At 35.1% G+C, this 19,552-nt stretch overlaps 1 protein-coding gene across 1 annotated transcript in view; it reads right to left on the bottom strand.

Moving 5' to 3' along the window:
- Nucleotides 1-19,552, bottom strand: part of LOC149067884 (proline-, glutamic acid- and leucine-rich protein 1-like) — a 63,167-nt gene that overhangs the window by 8,756 nt on the left and 34,859 nt on the right. Inside the window, exons 12-15 of the mRNA XM_089252298.1 lie at nt 16,649-16,775; nt 12,626-12,728; nt 3,573-3,625; nt 2,006-2,200 (exon numbers count right to left, since the gene is read on the bottom strand). Coding sequence (XP_089108424.1) covers nt 2,006-2,200; nt 3,573-3,625; nt 12,626-12,728; nt 16,649-16,775 — 478 coding nt within the window. The remainder of the gene's footprint in view (nt 1-2,005; nt 2,201-3,572; nt 3,626-12,625; nt 12,729-16,648; nt 16,776-19,552) is intronic.

The following is a 19,552-nucleotide window of genomic DNA, read 5'->3' as shown; positions in this document are numbered from 1 at the left end:
GTTAAACCCTTGGGAATAAAATTCCTAAGCAAAAAACAAGTGAAATTGGAGGACGAAACTTCAATGATGTAAAAATAAATATTGTGTTCAATCAGAAATGCTGTGAACAAACATGCTGCGCGAATGACCCCAAAATCATTGGAAGATGAAGGAAAACACCGTCAATTTTTGAAGAACACTGACTTTTTGTGACACTTGCTTGATGGTTTTTTTTTCATTTCACGAGTGATGATGGCAGTCTTTCCATGACCGATGTTTATGTCCGTAACACAACTTGTACAAAAAGGGAAAGTCGGCCCTCTTCTGGAACATTTGATGAAAGGAAATTCATCGGAATAAATATCTTTAAAATTGATTAAATATATTTTTGCTCATCAGTATTCATGCTTTGTTATATCGCACGTACGTAACTTCAACAAAAGAATTTTTGACCATATGAGCGTCACTATAATCTTCAATTATTATCCAGGACTATTGGCTGCTAAGCCATTCCCCTGCACGATAAGACGAACAACTTTCTTGTTACCATCAGAGGGTTTGTAAAACTTCCTTAAAAAGGGTATTTCCCCATTTACGACGTGTGACATCATTTTGAAAGGGAAAAAAAAGAGGCTTCATGCAGAGACGGCCCTGCTTCATGCCCCACAAGAAATTCCTTAGGGATTGTTTTCATAAGTGGGGATTTTTTTTAATGAAGTAGGAAATTTTTAGGGATAATTAGGAATTTTTGTGATTTTTGTAAAAATTTGGGAGATTTAAGAACTTTTCGGGAGGTCGAGCGATGAAGCTAAAATTCGGGAGACTTGGCAGCTATGCTTTAGTGTCCCACAAGTTATGCATCAATTAAAAGAATATTTCCAAATTTTTTAATCTTAGAAATCACCTTGGCACAGATAGGGCAGCTAAATAATTAGTTATGTATTATTCGAATGTTAAGAGGTGCAGCTGAGCGTGATTATGTGTTTGATTTTTACATAAGTTTGATTTCATTCTGCAATCATATCAATTGCCTTTTTCTAATTTTCATGTGACAAATTTTTATCTCATTCTTGTATATGTATCCATATCTTTCATGTTTCAATAAATCTAATGTTTAACCTTAAGATTAAGTGCAATCCCATGGTTTGATAACCTGATATCACTCATACATACAACCCTTTAACTATACTGTTTTGAATATCATTATATTTAATATGATTAATAATTATGATTTATATTGTGTAAAGTTTATTATTTCATCATAGAATTTACTTCAAATTTTAAAGTTTTTCACCTAGAGTTATTTATAAATAAGAGGTTTTGGACAGTATGGTTAAAAACCACAGATTTATCGTGGTTTTTACCCTACTGTCCAAAACCTTGCCAACGCTGGTAAATAGTACGTCAGAAAAAGAAAAACCTTCAGTAAGCATAAATCCAACTGTATGAAATAATAGTCTTGCTTTCATGCATTTTTGAAAATTGACCCCTAAAAAGCATGATGGCACCTAAATTACCAACCCTCTGTGTGGGTAGATGCTTGCTTTTATGCTTACTAGCACTGTATGGCAGGGGTTTCATGATGTGCTGTTTATTACATCATTTTATGTTGCTCAAATTTTTAATTCATAAAAGTTTGAGTGATTATTGTTGTAGCATTTTTGTTTAAAAAAATGAAGCTTTTTCCAGGAGCAAAGTGGGTATGTATTAATTTTTTTCTATCTATAAACTGCAACTATCGGTCTAATTAGTGCTTGTGTAATGAAAATGACCATGGTGCAACAAAAATGAATCAAATTAAAAGAGACATTGTAAATGGTTGCTAATTACTTTTGGTAGTCACTGATTCAAGACCAAAACAGGATTAAAACTTAAAAGAAGCAATTTATCTCAAACTCTTTCAGAACAAGTAAATTAAAAACCATTTACAAGTTCATTTCAATTCTGATGATTACGTTAATTATCATATTGAACAATAAACAGAAAAAAACTCAGCTAAACATCAGCAAATCTTTAGAAAACTCACTTCCAAGTCATGATCCAATTTCCCGTTTTCGAAAACCATGATAGCGAACGATATAGTTCCCCGGGACATCTGTTTATTAAGGACCAAGTGTTTCAGCAGATTGTAGATCTGCAGCCTGCAGGAAGGTTCGTCATATGGCGGCAACAATAATGCACGAAGAACTTTAAATATCCTGTGTATGCAGTCTTCCACTTTCTGAAAATAAGATGAAAAATTATATAAGCATAGCTGCCGATTCCCACATATATCTGTCATCATCATCATCCTTTGGCGTCCCATAAGGGAAAAGCCTAGGCAAATTTTGCCCATTGCCTTAACACCAAGTGGTTTAACATGAATTGTGGGTCATGTAAATATGAAGAGAAACATTATTCTTTGGAAATTCCCAGAGTTTGGTGGCTGCTCTGGGGACGAAAGTTATGGTATCTGTTACCATTATATTAAATCTCTGTATGTGGGAGATTATGGAAAACCGCAACCGATAAACTCAGGCACTCAGACTCGATCAAAAGGAAAAATTGAAAAAAAAATGGTTTTTTTTAAAATCAATTAGGACAAAGTTCCATTATCCCCCCCCCCCCAAAGCAGTTCCTGCATTGCCCCTGAGCAGAATATAATTCCATGTCAGTCTTTCCATGCTGAATAGAGAAATCACATCTACATACTTTTCATAAAACATAAGTATTTCCTTTCATGGATGCTATCAGTGATTGATAATCTTGGGTATATGAACTCTTAAAAGCTTTATATTTAGCTTTATATAGCTTAAAGTTTTATATTTTCTTTCTGAAGACATATTTGATCGGAGAAAACAATTTAAAAACTTCAAAATACAAAGCTGCTGACGAAAAAAATTGTGTTTACTGCACGGCTGTTAATGGAATACAATAATGATTACACAGGAATTTCGGCAACCAAGGCCATGCCCCTGATAAATGATTGCCAATAAAAACTACGCAAACAAAGTCACAGTTGCTTAAATGCGGTCAGAAAGACTTCTTTTTATGGCTGCTCGATGGAAATGACCAGAGCTGTCCTCTATGGGTGTTTTCCCTAATGACGATGGCAGTCACTGACGTCACGACAATGTGAAAACTCACGTAAAATCTAATTTTCTGCCAAAATCCAGAGAGCAGGAGGAAGGATAAAAAATCCGGAGTCTCCCGCCTAAATCTGGAGAGTTGGTAGGTCTGTAATTAGAAGTGAGATAAATGCACAAATATGTGCGTATGGCTAAACAACATACTAATGTAATATTTTCATTTGTATTTGTGTGTATGCTTTATTTTTTATTTTTAAATGACAATGAAAATGCTTATATCTCAGAAATGTGATTTTGGAGTATGTTCTGACCAAAGACCACAGAATTTATATAAAACAGTACACACACATGGAAATCCCCAAAAATATAGGATGTTTAAAAAATTTGATGTTTTTCCTGATACTCATGCAGTGTGAACAAGCAACAAAAAACAGTCTTGGGAGTATTTTTATCTTTACCAAAGACACCAGAAAGGGCACAAAGAACTCAAAATTATTTACGGAATAATACAGGAATCTCACTTACCTTTACGAACTGAGATTCTAAGAAACTGCAGGTGGAAAATATGGAGGACAAAACTGTGTGAGAGAAAAGTAAATTATTGAACATGTGCATACACAATGTCAAGTATATACACAGAATGTGTTACACATATATTCAAAAGAGCTTTATGTTTCACGTTAGATCACTTTCATCTCATCACAACCATTTCATGCATGCACATGGGCTGATTACTAAGGGTGGGTCAAAAAAATAAAATTAACATTTTTTAAGGGGCACAATGATAAAAAGGTGCTAAATGACCTCAAATTAACACTTGTGAGTTCTTTTTTTTTTACATTTTGATTAGTGTAATGCCTCCAGATTGATATTGATTCTTTGGTTTTTTTTTTAAATACTTTTCAAGGTAAGTTTCAGTTAGGGTTTCGACCAATTACATTACTTTTTACAAACATAGACAATTAGTCATGTTGTAGGTGTGAGTAGAGTGGGGGAGAGTATAGGAAGCACCTAGGCGTGCGCATGTGACACGCATGTTCCCAGTATAACTGCAACTGAAATAAGGCGAGGTTGTGCTGCCCTCATTTGTGCCATTTTTATCATGGATCGTACTTGTTCAAAGTAGAAATGTCCATTATTTTGTGATTCAAGTGATATTAAATGCAATGTCACCAATTTACGAAGATGTTATGAAGTTCTATGAGTGGAACCATCATAAGATAAAATGTGATAATGAAACTAATCAAGAGCCCACGTATAAAGAAATAGAGGATATTGATTGTTGTGGAAAAAATTGAAAAAATATGGTCACGAGCTTCCATTCCTTTTTTCTAACATAAACGAGTGAAAGCAAAGCTGAAGGTGCATGAAAGACATGTATGAAATACAAGTCTTAAAATGGCACCCTAAAATACCAAAGAAGCAATTAGAAGAGTTTCACTGTAAATTATTGTTTGCCATTTTCATCCTGCAAGTGTAAGAACATCGAAGAGTGCATTTACTCAAATGCAAGAAAATACCTGTCTGAGAGAAAAGTTTCCTAATCAACCAATGAGCGACCAAAGTCCTACAAATACCTGCTTTATACTTTGATGGGCGGAAAGATAAAACTTTAATTATATCAGAAAGGTAAGGAAAATGTATAGACACAGCATTCTTGAAGAGCATATTCCATTGATAATGGAACCAGAGTAAGAGCACAAGCTTCTGGGCACATCTGAATGCATAGAACAACCAATCTTTGATTCCTTCTTCGAAGAAATATCTATGGAGTCTTTAGTGGCAGTTGGGTATGATGTGGAACAAATGTGAACGTTGGTAAATGTCTGCTTGAGTGGTGTCATGAGTCGGCTTGAAAAAATGTTAGATAAGCCATGGAGGTGGATTATCTGTCTACTGCATATGAAATAATTTTCTTCTGACACTTGTTCCTACATATTCACAGCAGCACATCGAGACCCAAAATATTTTCAGGGAGAATTGGCAAAGATATAGAAATATGTGGCAAAGATATAGAAATATGTGGCAAAGATATAGAAATATGTGGCAAAGATATAGAAATATGTGGCAAAGATATAGAAATATATGGAAAAAAAAGTTTCGTTTCAAGTTACTTAAACAGAGTTACCCAAGTTTTCTATTCAAGGTCTAGCACAGACCAAAACATCTGCTATAATCCATACCTGTAAAACTTAACAGGGGCCCCCAGGCAGGGTTGGTAAAAAATCCAAAAAACTGGCTTTTTTTGGTTTAAACCAGTTTTTGGTTTTAATAGCATTTACATCAAAAACAATTGAATTTCCAAAAAATCATTCAAACTTTTAATATTTAAAATAAAATGTTTATTGATGTAATTAAAACAATTCCCATATATTAATTAATCTATAAATATTTTAAAATTTTAATAAAAAGTAACTTTTGAAATTTAATTATTTTATAGTGTAACTTCAAGGAATTATTTTGCATTTAAAAATTCTTAATGTTATCATTAACCCTATAATAAAGATGTTTTCTCCCATTACTTTCAATATGCTTAATTAGGAAGACTATTTTACAAAAACTGGGCAAATACAATGTTTAATAAAGCAAAATTAATGCAGACTAATCAGCGATAGTTTAAGATATACAGGGTGGTTATAACTAAAGTTCCAATTTCAAAACACTAAAATAAGAACCACTGATCAGAATGAATTGGAAATTTACATGAATATTCCTGTTGAAATCGAATTTTTGATGGAGAGGGGGGGGGGGGGAAATACTTTAAACCAACAGCTAAAACTCTCACAAGAAATGTTTAATATGTGGTTCACCGTGTTCTGGCGTGTGAGGTGGAAGCACAAAAATGCTTGTTCAGCAACAGACTAAAGTATGTCATGATAATGATGTGGATGTGCTTTCAATTCACCAAAGTTTGCAATCTGACCACTGCACATAACATTTTGGGGTATCCCTAAAGCCAAAAGTTACAAGGGTTATAGTAGCGTTCGCCTGTCAAGTGAACATGGTGGCCAGGTATCATGTCATCCTGTTATTGTCAAAATAGTTCTTCAGCAGCTGCTTTGCTGGTGTTACAATGTGCATCTTGATAAACGTGCTATCCATCAGGGCTGGCCAATACAAAAAAAAAAGTTTCGACGCCAGCCAAATTCATTAGGAGCAAACCATAGGTTTTTTTCCCCCAAGAAAAAACAATCCTGGGTATTTTTTTTTTTTAACTTTTTTGGGGCTTTATGACCCATTCTCATGTTGGAAGACATATTACAGAAACAAACAAAAAAATTCTCATACTTATAATTCATTTTAGCAATGATGCATGTAAAATTTTAGATGCCAAAACTGATTTTCTAGTTGTTCTAGCATTTGGGATTTGTCCAGCCCTGCTTTTCACACACTGATGCTGTTGAAGTGCCGAAATGTTGCTGCACAAAATAGATTAAGCGACAGCTGGCCAAGTACAGCATCATCTACTTTGCACAATATAAAGTTGTTTTTTCTTTCACCAAAGAAAATTCCATTGCTTCATGCAATGGATCCATGCAAATTTTCAAGCCATTCTGAAAAGCAGTTCTTGTATGTGTTTTGAAATCGGAACTTTTTAATCATAATCACCCTGTACATAGCTGATTATTTTTCATAAATCACTTACTACTCTACATCCCAACCAAATGGTGACCGTGTCCATATTCCAAGGAATTTCCAACTGGAAATTATTTGGACAGGGATCACTGGCGACTTTGCCAACAGGTCAATTTCATTCAGGCTTTTGCTACTGCACAATAGAATGTTGATTAACTGGGGGTAATGCTGAACATATGTAAAAAAAATTAAATATTAAGCCTGGTGGTGATATACAGTACAAGATGTGCTGCTACCTATAGAAATATGGAAAGAAAATATGAAAATATGTGTGTTTGTGAGGTAATGTAACTACTAGCACACTGGACATTGTCCTTTAGGGGTAGCTGGTATCTTTTTGGATTATAAGACCACCTGCCCTTAGCATGACAATGAAGTCAGTACTGTTGCTGCTTCTTTGCGAAGGGGGAAAAAGCCTAAGATAATACACCACCACATCATACATATACAATCCTAATTCATGGATTTGCTTCAGACAGAGCATCAGAATGTAGCACTTAGAAAATGCAGTAAGAATGAGAAATTTCAGAGCAACTAAAATACTAAATATATAAGAAAATTTATATTCAGGCCACTTTTATGAGATTTTTTGAAAAAACCACTTATATTATCTTATACCATTTAAAGATATGCCATCAGAAAGTATCTCAAGAATAGAAAATGTGGTAAAAATTAATCATTTTGGCTGAAAATGAACTATAATGTTATTTTTCAAGGGAAAAAAATTATATTTAGGTCACTTTTATGGGATTTTGTGAAAAAACCACTTGGTTAAAACCAACGTGGTTTAAACTAAACCACCCTACCCAAGTCATGTTCTGGGTACCCTCTACCTGATTACAAGCACCAGAAGTGTAAGGCCTTTCATTTTTATTATTTTTAAATTATACATTCACACACAATCACATGAAAATACAACGACATGGTGAATGACAAAATACAAAATGCTACAATACGAATACGACAAAAGAAATACAGAAAAAGAAACATACACACTGCAAACTGTAGGGATTATTAAAATCCTTCCATCAGACACATAATGATGATATAAATCAGGTGTGTCTTAATAATAGACAGATCAGATGTGTTATAATCAGAGTTGTTACAATGCAACAGCATACAGCATTTATAGTTAATTATGATATAGTGTTCCTTAATCAGAAGAAGGAAAACATTAAGGAAGGATAGTGAAAGATGAAAGAATACATTTCTGCTTTACAATTTAAATTTAGAATTTTTTTTAACAATGAATTTTTCATTTTATTTATAGCTATATAATTTAAATTTATTACAGACACTCAACCATTATTATTTTTATGGACAATGTATTATGTATTTATATATATACATAATGGTTGACTGTCGGTAATAAATTTAAATTATATAGCTACAAATAAAATGAAAAATTCATTTATTTGTATTTTTATTGTATTGTATTTGTTATATGCAATTTTTGGTGATATATGCTTTTATATCGGGTATTTTGGCTATTCCATATATTTTATGGGCAAATATTTTTAGCCACTTCATTGGGCAATTTGCCTGTTGTGGCCCTTGTATTTGTATTAGAATGGAATGTTTTTTAAGGCTCTTTTCACACACTGCAACCAAGTTGGACAACACAAATACATTTGCTCCACATATGCAATCAGAATATACACAGATGTGCCAACTTTTTGAATCCAGAAATTCTCCCGAGGGGCAATCTCCGGATTTCTGGATAGGGGTACCCGGCCCCACCCCCACTCAGACTCGATCAAAAAAAAAAAATTCACAATTTTTTTTTTTTTAAATCAATTAGGACAAAGTTCCATTATCCCCCCCCCCCCCCCAAAGCAGTTCCTGCATTGCCCCTGAGCAGAATATAATTCCATGTCAGTCTTTCCATGCTGAATAGAGAAATCACATCTACATACTTTTCATAAAACATAAGTATTTCCTTTCATGGATGCTATCAGTGATTGATAATCTTGGGTATATGAACTCTTAAAAGCTTTATATTTAGCTTCATATAGCTTAAAGTTTCATATTTTCTTTCTGAAGACATATTTGATCGGAGGAAACAATTTAAAAACGTCAAAATACAAAGCTGCTGATGAGAAAAATTATGTTTACATCACGGCTGTTAATGGAATACAATAATTATACAGGAATTTCGGCAACCAAGGTCATGCCCCTGATAAATGATTGCCAATAAATGCTACGTAAACAAAGTCACAGTTGCTTAAATGCGGCCAGAAAGACTTCTTTTTATGGCTGCTCGATGGAAATGACCAGAGCTGTCCTCTATGGGTGCTTTCCCTAACGACGATGGCAGTCATTGACATCACAGCAACATGAAAGCTTGTGTAAAATCTAATTTTTCGCCAAAATCCAGAGAGCAAGAGGAAGGATGAAAAATAATTGTACATAGTCTGAAGTCCTGGCAATTTAGAAACTCTGAATTTGTCAAAGGAAAGCACACTGTTCTAATATACACCAGGGTTGAACAAGTCTTCAAAACTTTACATGCCCAAATTGACATAGTACAAGTCAGAATCAATATTCTGTATAATAGTGGTTGAAAAAATATTATGCCTAGGTCATAATATTTTTTCAACCACTATTATACAGAATATTGATTGTGGGAATTGTCCAGCAAGATTTTTCCAGCCTGTGGTGTCTGTCTACAACATGGCTGTCAACCTAGCAGAATGAGAATTAGTGAGATTTTCGAGTACAATTAGAATCCCGTTTCAAAACCCTACAGGCATGTATCAAATTTTTTGAAAAACAAATATGAACCTTCATGAAGGAAGGTAAAAATCTGGATTTTTCTCCCTTTGGAAAAACATGGCATTGACACTACCAAAATTGTCACAATTGGTTTTTGTACTGCCACAATTTTTCTGCTTATCTCTGTGTTTTATATTGCAATTTCCATTCGTGAGACTTATACCTTCTTATCTGCAGATGAAAAATTTTCAGAATTTCACAAAAAATGCATGAGAAAAACTCGGAAGCAGTGGTGGTGGTGAAATTTATAGGAAAATGAAAACTACACCAGACAAAACATTTGTGAAGTAAAAAACAGTATTGATGATGGATCTGTGAATCAGGGTTTAAGCTACGGTCGCTTTTTCCGCAAAATGCAAAAGAAAACCATAGAATGCGAAAAAAGTAGCAACAACTTTCGCAAAAATGCATACAGGAGGTACGCAACGAGTAGACGTCCAACCATCAATCATTACATTAGCATTCAGGGGCGTAGCCAAAAATTTCGTTCGGGGGGGGGGGGGGGGGGAACCAAAGTGTTAGAACAATAGATTTGGCCATCTTTTTCCCCCTTTTTTCGGCCATTTTTTCACATTTCGGGGGGGGGGGGAACCAGACCCCATCCCTACGCCCTTGTTAGCATTGCAGCATTTTGCTAAAGCTTTTCCACCCATTTTTGCTTTTTTGCGAAAGGAATTTTTTATCCAGCTTAAACCATGCTGTGAATCAGAATGAAATTATCAGGGATCATACAAAATTTCCTAAATAGAAATTAAGGAATTTTCAAGCAGTTTCAAAGAGTTTTTAAGGACTTTTCAAGGAGTTTCAAGCAGTTTTTAAGGAGTCATGGCATGAATGAATGAACGCCAGAACTTTGCCACTGGATCCCATTGCCGAGATCTCTTCCAGCCCTGCTTCGAGACAGAGTCTGGAACACTATTTTGTGTCAAAAAAAAAGACATAAAATTTTTACAACATATTTTTCTTGGACAATTGGGTACTGTCGCGATTAACAAATTTTGTGGTGATTACAGACGAGATGGGATTGGGAGTTGAAGTTTCGGGGTTTAGTTAAGATGAATGTACACGTATTAGGATGGAGGTATGTTTTGAAAGCAATTGAGGGACCCCCTCCCATGCCATCTCATCTGCTATCTTACACTTGCCATATTATATACACAGGATACAAAAAGAAAAAGAAATGAGAATCTTATTGTGAAATAAAATATCCATCAGAGCGAGCCATCTCGCTTAACATCTTATTGGTGAGCAAATGGGTTTGATAACTTGCGACTAGAAGCCAGTATCAGTTTTAAAGGAGTCATGGCAAACTTCATAACTTTTGCAGCAATAAAAGGTTAATAAGTTTTATTAATAAGTTTTACAGCAAAAAAAAAAGGATGGGGCACATATGCAAATTTATTTATTATTTGCCAAATTTTCCCTCTTCTCAAAAATATAGACGTAGAAGTGGTTCAGAAATTACAACTCTTGATTTGTTACCCAGCATAATCAGGAATCATAAAATAATCAATCTACATACATACTTTTCTGTTGTCACCAAAGTATTCTAAAACTGAAGTTTCGGTCAAAAATATAATTCATAACAGCATCATATAAATTATAAAAATTCTAAAAGTGATATTCATTCCCCTTCCCGCAATTATTGAAAATAAAAATCCACAGCTGACAAAGATTTTCCTTACAAAATTATATTTGCAGCAACTCTTTATTCATCTCTTGCTCAAACATCATCTCTCTCTGGATCAACACATACACAAATTCTTTAAAATTAAGTTTTTCAATTTTCCTTGTTTTTCAGTTGTACTGAAAAAGAAATTTTTGCAAAATGAGAGCAAATTTCAGGACATTCACCATAATATTTGGCGATTCAACACTTGTTATTTGGCAACATTTATAAATTAATTCTCATAATTTGGCGGACTAGCTCTTATTCATGAAATTAATTTTTTTCTCACAAAACATCGGGATTTGACGCAATGAAGATCAACGATAGTAATTTCTGCTGCTTGTAGTGGCGAATTTTTCTTTTCTTTTTTTGAAAACGGAAACCGTGGTCGGTTGTTGAGAAACACTGTACTAGAGTAAACCATCTTCAGTTGTACGATAAAGGATATGATCGGGGGTTCACGATGAAAAGCCTGATGAGGAACAGATAATTTGAATAAGGAGCTGCAGTTACCACAATCCGATTTTCGGGGACAAAATTGAGAGCGGGGGGAAAAGTCTACCTTTTTAAGAAATAGCTGGAACGATTTTAAGGAGTTTTTAAGGGTCCTTAAAAAGGAAATGAAAATCAATTACTTTTTAAGGAGTTTTTAAGCACCGTACGAACAATGATTATACCTGCAACAGTGCCTCAGCTGATGCAAAATAAAATGCTGCTGGAAACAAACGCAAACTATATTGAAAAAACAAAAACAACCTAAAACTACACCCAAACGTCAAAGGAATTCCATACATATCCAAGATCACAATAATCCAACGTCTATCGGTCACAAAACGCTGCTGCAGATGGAAATACATGAAATATAGAAGGATCTTTGTTCAATAGGATACCAAGGACTTTAAAATATTAGGAGAAACTTATTATTATTTTTTTTTATAGATGCTTGTTTCACATCTCTGAAATAATGGGAATTTTTTCAAATCTAATCGACAAGCTTGGATGAAACCCTTTGACAAAATCATCAGGAGCTTCCAAATATGAAAAAAATAAAGCATGATCACATTTGTTGCTTCTATTAAAAACTAGAAGCGATGTAACATTGAAATCCAATCGGGGAGAAAATAAACATCTCAGCGTCTTCTGAATTCCCATATACTGACACACAAAGTCGTTTACACAAAATGGTTTAAAAACTAAATAATAAGGATAGATTAATAGATAAATGGTTCATGCTGAATTCTTTGCGTTAGTAAAGAATTACTTTTGTTTTAAAAAATATTGTATCGTGTTTTAAAACAATAGAATGTTCAAAAACTTTTCATAAAAAGCTATGTGTCACACAGACCCCTCCCCCCCCATCTTTGTAAAAGTTAACAAAAACCTCAATAATTTGTCCCAAGGGAGATAAAATTTGCTTCAAAAGGCAAGCTGACATAAATACGGTCGTGATTGAAGTGATTTTAATAGCATCGAAACATGACATTAAGAAACTAATTACCTTTGAGAGCTGCCACACAAACTTCAGCTTTATTTGTCAATGCTTTATCGAGCTGCTGCTGTACACTGCTTTTTCCCTTTTGTGAGGATTCACTGGAAGATGACTGGAGAACAAGTTTTTGATTAGTTTTCTTTAAAGGAAAAATTAATCTGCATGCATAATAAGAGTGTAGACAATAATCTGTATAGTGATATCAGATAGTTTTCCCAAGATTTTTTTTAAAAATGAAACAAAAAATTTTTTATATTTGTTACAAATCTTTTTTTGCCTCAAGTGACATTACCAGAAACCAACTGCCACCCATATTTTTTCTGTCGAGTCAGTTAAAAAAAAATTTAATTTTATAGTTGCAAAATATGGAGGATGAGAATTAGGGAGATTTCCCGGAGGATCTGAATTCTGTACAGAAATCATACGCAAATATAGAAAGGATTTTTAATTAATGGAAGTTGAATCATTGATTTTTTCTCTTTGGATGAACGCAACACAAAGCTAGGCATAGCCAGTTATCATCAAACAGTAGAGAAAACTACCTATCATTACTATGCTCAAATCGGAATCACAGCAGAAAAAAAAAATTGTCATCCGCCCAGAACTATTGTCATCAGGGACAAAGGTCATTTCATCAATTCAACTGTGGAGGAACTAAACAAATGCTGTCTGTTTGAAGAGTATTGTATTTTCCTCGCCAAAATTAAACATTTCTTCATAATCTGACACAATGGCCACAATATATGCCATCAGGCCTAGAAGTGAAAATTTGAAGGAAAAAATAGGAACACCATTGACAAAAAATAGGGAAAAATGGAAATTTCCAAATTATCATAGCATTTAAAAATGTTGTGCTATTGAAATCCACACCTTATGTATTTTAATTATAATATTATCTATTTATATTTTAAGGAACTAAAAAGTGTTCTAATGAATTTGAATTTTTATTTCCACAGAATGTGGGATCAAAAACAATGTATAATAGCAAAACTAAAAGAAAATAAATCAAATTTTTATTGTTACTTGAAAAGTCCAATTAATGATCATGATCCATTTTTCCCCCGTGCTTTTCAAAGAAAAAAAAACCTGTCCAGGTGCCATAGAAATTTAACACATGCATGCTTAACCCATTGCCCACAGGTCAAATGTGACCCGGAGTCATCTGTTGTGGCCCACGGCTTCAAACCTAATTTTGTAAAAATGAACTAAGCAACACATTTCCAGATCGTTCAAGAGACCCTGGTACAGTTTCAGATCACAAGTGGTTTGCATTACATTTACAAGTCACTGTGACACAGTTACAGTTAATCAAGTTACCCGAGCTGCTGTTCCACTTCACGTAAGTGACCTGTTGCACATTCCTAGATCACTAGAGTAACCTGCGATATTATTCTCATCTACACTTAAGTGATTCACGGCAGAGTTCTAGACCACTCCAAGTCACCGGTGACACATTTTCATGTCATTCAAGTAACCCGTGGCACATTCCCTGATCAGTAAATATGTTGCAGCATATTTATAGATTTCCGCAACACAGTTCCAGAGCACTCAATCGACCCATGAAACTTTTAAAGATCACTCAAGCTGCACAGGTTAAAGTGAAAATGTATCGCAGACCATTAAGTGATCTGTGTGCTGCGAGCCACTGAAGTGATCTTGAAGCGTGCAGCAGGCCACTCAAATGATCTGTAAATGTGCCTCCAGCCACCTAGTAATCTGCAACTGAACTATGTGCCACTTAAGTGAACTGGGGGTTTGTCACGGGTGGCTCAAGTGATTTGGAAATGTGCTTGGGGTCGCTTAGTTAATCTGGGTATATGCTGTTGGCAGCTTAAATAATCTGGAAATGTGCTGCAAGCCACTGAAGTAATCTGGGAATGTGTCCCACTTAAATGATTTGATGATCATTCGTGGGCCACGTGTGTGTTTTGTTATTCAACATTAACACTTCAAGTGTCCCAATGCATTTTTTATAGATTACTAGCTTACCTGTCGCACGTTGCTGCAATCTCAGAAGAAAGGAAATTCAAGGAAATGAAGGAAAAAACTATGCCAGAAACCTTCGCGGAGTGTACTCAACAACTTCCCAAAGTTTCATGACGATTGGATGAATGGTGTAGTAATGCATAAAGGACAGACAGACAGACACATTCATTTTTATATATAGATTTTAGTGGCGCTCTTGATACATTTCCAGACTACTGAAGTGGTAAGCTGCATATTTTCAGACCATCCAAGTGACTTGTGGCACATTTCCAGATGACTCAAGCAGCCTGCGGCACACTTTAAGACCACCTGAATGACTTACGGCACATTTAAACTCAACATTTTGACGAGTGCGGGCCACTTCATTGATTTAAAAATGTGTCGCAGGCCACTCAATCACGTGATCTAGAACAGCGCCACAGATTATTTGTATGATCTGTAAATGTGCCATGGGTCACTCAAATAATCTGGGAATGTGCCTCAGGCCACTTAAATGATCAGGAAATTCGTTCCCAGGCCACTTAATTGAAGTAAGAATGTGGTGCGATGCCACTTAATTTATCTGTAAGTGTGCTGGAGCCACTTGATGCAAGCCACATCTAAGCCATGGGTTGATCACATGTATGCTTTAAAATAAGGGGCCGTTCAAGTATTACGTCCGCAAATTTTTAGCCATTAAAAACCTGGGTTCAGCTAGCAGCTAATCGGCTCGTTTCTTCCCCCTATAAAGGCAGATGTGGCCTGGGTTCTCTCCCGTAAAGCCGGGTTATCCTAGGAGCAGGTTTTCCGTGCCACGCGCAACGTGAATCAGCCAGCGCGACACACCCTCCACTCATCAATAAGAAAAGCAGTGTGACTTTTCCTACAGAGCACAATACAGCTCATGACAGCGCTTTATGTCGGGCATGATTGGCAGACTGCTTCTGAAGCAGTCAAATGCGTTGTGCACACCATGTTTTGCTGATGTTCTCTTCACTCTTGTGTTTTCTCTCCCTTCCCTTCAAACTGGAGCATGCAGCCTAACAGTAGCTGATGCCAGGATCATATACTATATAGCCGTCCTGACTTGATGCACCATGCTAGGAAAACACAAATGTGTAACGTGATTATGTAACACATTTCTGCCGACGTGAAATGATCCAGTTGTTTTCTCACGTGATGCAAAAAACCTACTCCTAGGAAAACCCGGCTTCAGGAATGAACGCTCGTTACAGGATTCCGGGAGAGAAATCTAGTCTTTCATGGAATCTCTCTTGTGCGTGTTGACAGAGCTTGTCCACCCCTCCTCCTTTTTTTGCCTTTATTTATGGCAACCAATCTGTGAAACAGATTTGCTTTATACACTGGACTTCAGTTTTTAGCAATTTGACTAAGGGCTGCGATAAAAAGACATGCTTGTCGTTGTCCCCTACTCCAGTAGAAGTGAAACATTTTTTTTTTTTTCAGTAGCAAGTTGTGAAGTATATAAAACACGTCAAAAATAGAGGGAAAGCAGTGACATTTTGCAGTTTCTCGGAATTTCTGTAGTGAGATATTGGCTGTAAACAAAAGGGAGGGAGGGATAAAATAGGAATGGTAGGAGAGAGAATTAAGGTAAAAAAAAAGACAATTATGGTGAAAATAGGAAAGAGGAGAACATTTCTGAAAAGTAAAAAAAATAGAAGCGCTGCGCGACCAGTGGCATTTCTTTTCTTTTTTTTTGGGACAGGGCACATTTAACAGATTTTCTTATAGACGCATTGTTTGAGAATAATTATCTTCACCTGAAAAGAAAGGATTGTTTTTTCAATCAGTCAAAAAATTCAGGATATATAAATTTTTTGGGGAATGGGAGATGAGGTAGAAATTCAGGAGACTTGGCAGCAATGTCATTTACGTCAAAATATGAACAACTGATGGCATTACCACTAAAATAGCACAAAACACACGTAACTCTGATTACATAAATACGTTAGGGTCACGCATGCACTCAGAACAGAAGTTCAGGTATGTAGAAATTCCCAAGAGGAATACTTATTATGTGCATGTACAGTAAAAAGTACTTACAGTAGAATGAAGATCAATGTCTTGCCTCATGCTCTCGAATATGCTTAGCAACATGTCCCTTGATAAAACTGGTTGCATCTTTTGGATCATAACGTGGAGTGCTTTGTATACATGGCAACGAAGCGTCCTGTAAAAATGAAAAGCAAGCATATTATCTATTTGAAAAAAAAAAAAAAAAAAAAAATTATACAGAGTCTTGTCCTTCTATTACAATGGGGGAACAAATTTTTTGTTGCATTTATAGGAGCACTTGATCTTACCTAATTCGAGTATGCCGATTTCAAATCTGAATTTAATTTTTTCCTGTAAGCTCTAGATTTTTTTTCAAAATAACATTTTTAGTTTTTTTTCTGAATTTATTTTTTCTGGCACTTTGCAGGCAAGAATTTGAGCTTATAATTTTTACGTTCCTGGACTTTACGAGTGAAATCCCGTTTGAAATCCGCCATCTATTTTTGTTCCAGATGCTTTGATGGCACACTTCCATCATCTTGAAATCATCTCCCTGTTCACTCCCTTACAGCCCCAAGATTGTTGGGGGAATTGATCAAGAGGACTAAACAGGAAATGTAGCTTTACACTCATGTTGTCCCTAAGCTCATGAAAAGCAATCAGCATTCTAGTAATCAGAATCTCAGTTATCTGCCTTTCTGTTACTAAGAAAATTTTGTATAACTGTCTTAAAAGACAGCCACACACACTGACTTCTTTTCATTCATCTTCGTGACAAATTAAGAATCACGCACAAGAGCACAAATTTTGAGGTCTCACTTGCTTTGATTCGCCATCAACATTCAATGACCCGACAAACTGCTTCATCAATCCAAGCTTGAGATGAAGTGGAGGAAAAACTAGTCAAAAGTTTAAAAAAAAAAGATCTCTCAGCTGACAATTGGTTCACTCACAATGCTTGTCATGTCTGCTTCCAGAGCTTTATGGACAGGCCACTCATTCTGGGTCTAGTGTGTGTCTCGCGCTTGGCTGCCCCACATGTAAAGAAAGCATGGAAATTTTGTGATCCTTTCTGTTGGCCAAGTAGGATGTTAACCATTTTCAGGTCTATTCAAGTGATCTAATTATATACAACTAATCTGCAAGAACTAAGCTAATGTAAGTCGTTAGTCGATAGCCCAGGACCCTTGGCCATGTATCAGTATAGCTACAGGGTGTGAAGTTAAGTCCTTGGGCACCCTTCATCTTTTGATCTGTTGATTATAGGAGCATACTTTCAGTAAGAAAATTTATCCAAATAACAAGTTCATCTAAGATATGTCCAGACCTGCCAACCTTGAAAAGGCAAAAGTCCTTTACAAATCCTGCAAGCATACGGTAACTTCCTGTGCATAATCCGCAGAGTAAAAGTGAAAATAAAGAATCAAATGTAAAATATGGGTATATTTTTATAGGGTAATAGACTGTGTGCATGGATGCAACATTTAGTAGAAGCAACATTTTCTCTGAAAATCAAATACTTTCCTTAAATTTCTCAAGATTTCATTAAGGGATTTATGCATGTAGATTAAAGAACATTTTTTGTTCTCAAAGTAGTGGAATGCCAATGCACAACTTATTGCAGCAACCTGTTTTTTGCATGTTTGAAATATTTATGGGTATAAAATATTTATTCTAGAACTCTATTAAATTAAATATGATAATTGGATTATTTTATCTTCCGTGTTAACTTTGATGCTACATCACAATCACATTTGAAAAGTATTTACCATTGAAAATCTACATTTAATAACCAACACAAAAACAAAACTATATACAAGTTATTAACAAATGGGACTAAGTTTTATGCAATGTATTTGTTGTGGAACATCTAGCCCTTCTCAAAAACTCAATGTTAAACTTTTGTTCAAAACATGGTGCTTGTTGGTTAGATTTGACTACCAATAGATTTTCCAATGCTTCTTTTGCCATGGTTGACTTAAACTGAGTGTTTGTCTTTGCAACATAACTAAAACTTCTCTCATATTGGGCATTGCTGTGAGGAATTTTTAGGATGAGCAGCATCAAGCTTGACACTCTCTTGTATTTTAATGCACCATTATTACTTCTGAGTTCATCTATCAATCTCCATTAAATGTCAGCTCATTCTTTCTACTTTGAGAATTTCATCTGGAATTTTTTCATGCTGTAGATGGCAAAATTCAGACTGGATAATGTCGTAGGCCTCATCTACATGTGAAATTTCAATTGCTCTTAAGATAAACTGATGAATATTTTTTCATAATAAAAACATGTTTTTTACAAAATGAAGATTTCTCTACTAAATCTATGTCAGCCACTTCAGCATTAATAAACACTTCACTTAATGATCAATAGGGAACTTATGAGTCATGAAATTACAAGTAGCAACGTAAAATTTTCTGATATAAGAATAAAACTTCTTTTTGTGAATCTTCCAAAAGCAAAACCATTTTTTCTGAAGACCTACCCATCATTAAATCTGCATCAGATTTTTGGTTTTCAACCGAATCATATTTGATACTCTTAATTGAAGATGCAGTTTTCATGACAGATGGCAAAACAAATTTTGACAATATACCCTCCAAGAGATGCAGGAGAATTGGTCTGGCCTTGGGGATAATGGGCTTATTTGATTGTAACAGTAAATTTGTTTTATTGAAAGATGGCAAAATAAATGTCAGAAATGAACAAATTGCTCTATTTACATCTATTTGACAAACAAAAATTCTTTCTTCCCGTGTCAATACAGAAGACATTTTGTTCTGGGACTCTTTTGGTTTCATTTCAGACACTGGATTTTATAACAACATTTCCAATAGTTTTTTCATTTGTTCTTTTCTTACAGCAATTCGTTATATTCCCACTGACTTTTGAGATGGCAGAATGTTTAGGGGTATCTGCCTTATTCTGTTTTAGTTCCTCCTTGAAATA

Source organism: Pholcus phalangioides, unplaced genomic scaffold (genome assembly GCF_987345545.1).
Source record: "Pholcus phalangioides strain wild (caught in Gottingen) unplaced genomic scaffold, Ppha-v1.0 ptg000028l_1, whole genome shotgun sequence".
Classification (NCBI taxonomy): domain Eukaryota; kingdom Metazoa; phylum Arthropoda; class Arachnida; order Araneae; family Pholcidae; genus Pholcus; species Pholcus phalangioides.
The sequence above is the reverse complement of the archived record's forward strand: the minus strand, read 5'-3'. Positions and strand labels throughout refer to the sequence as shown.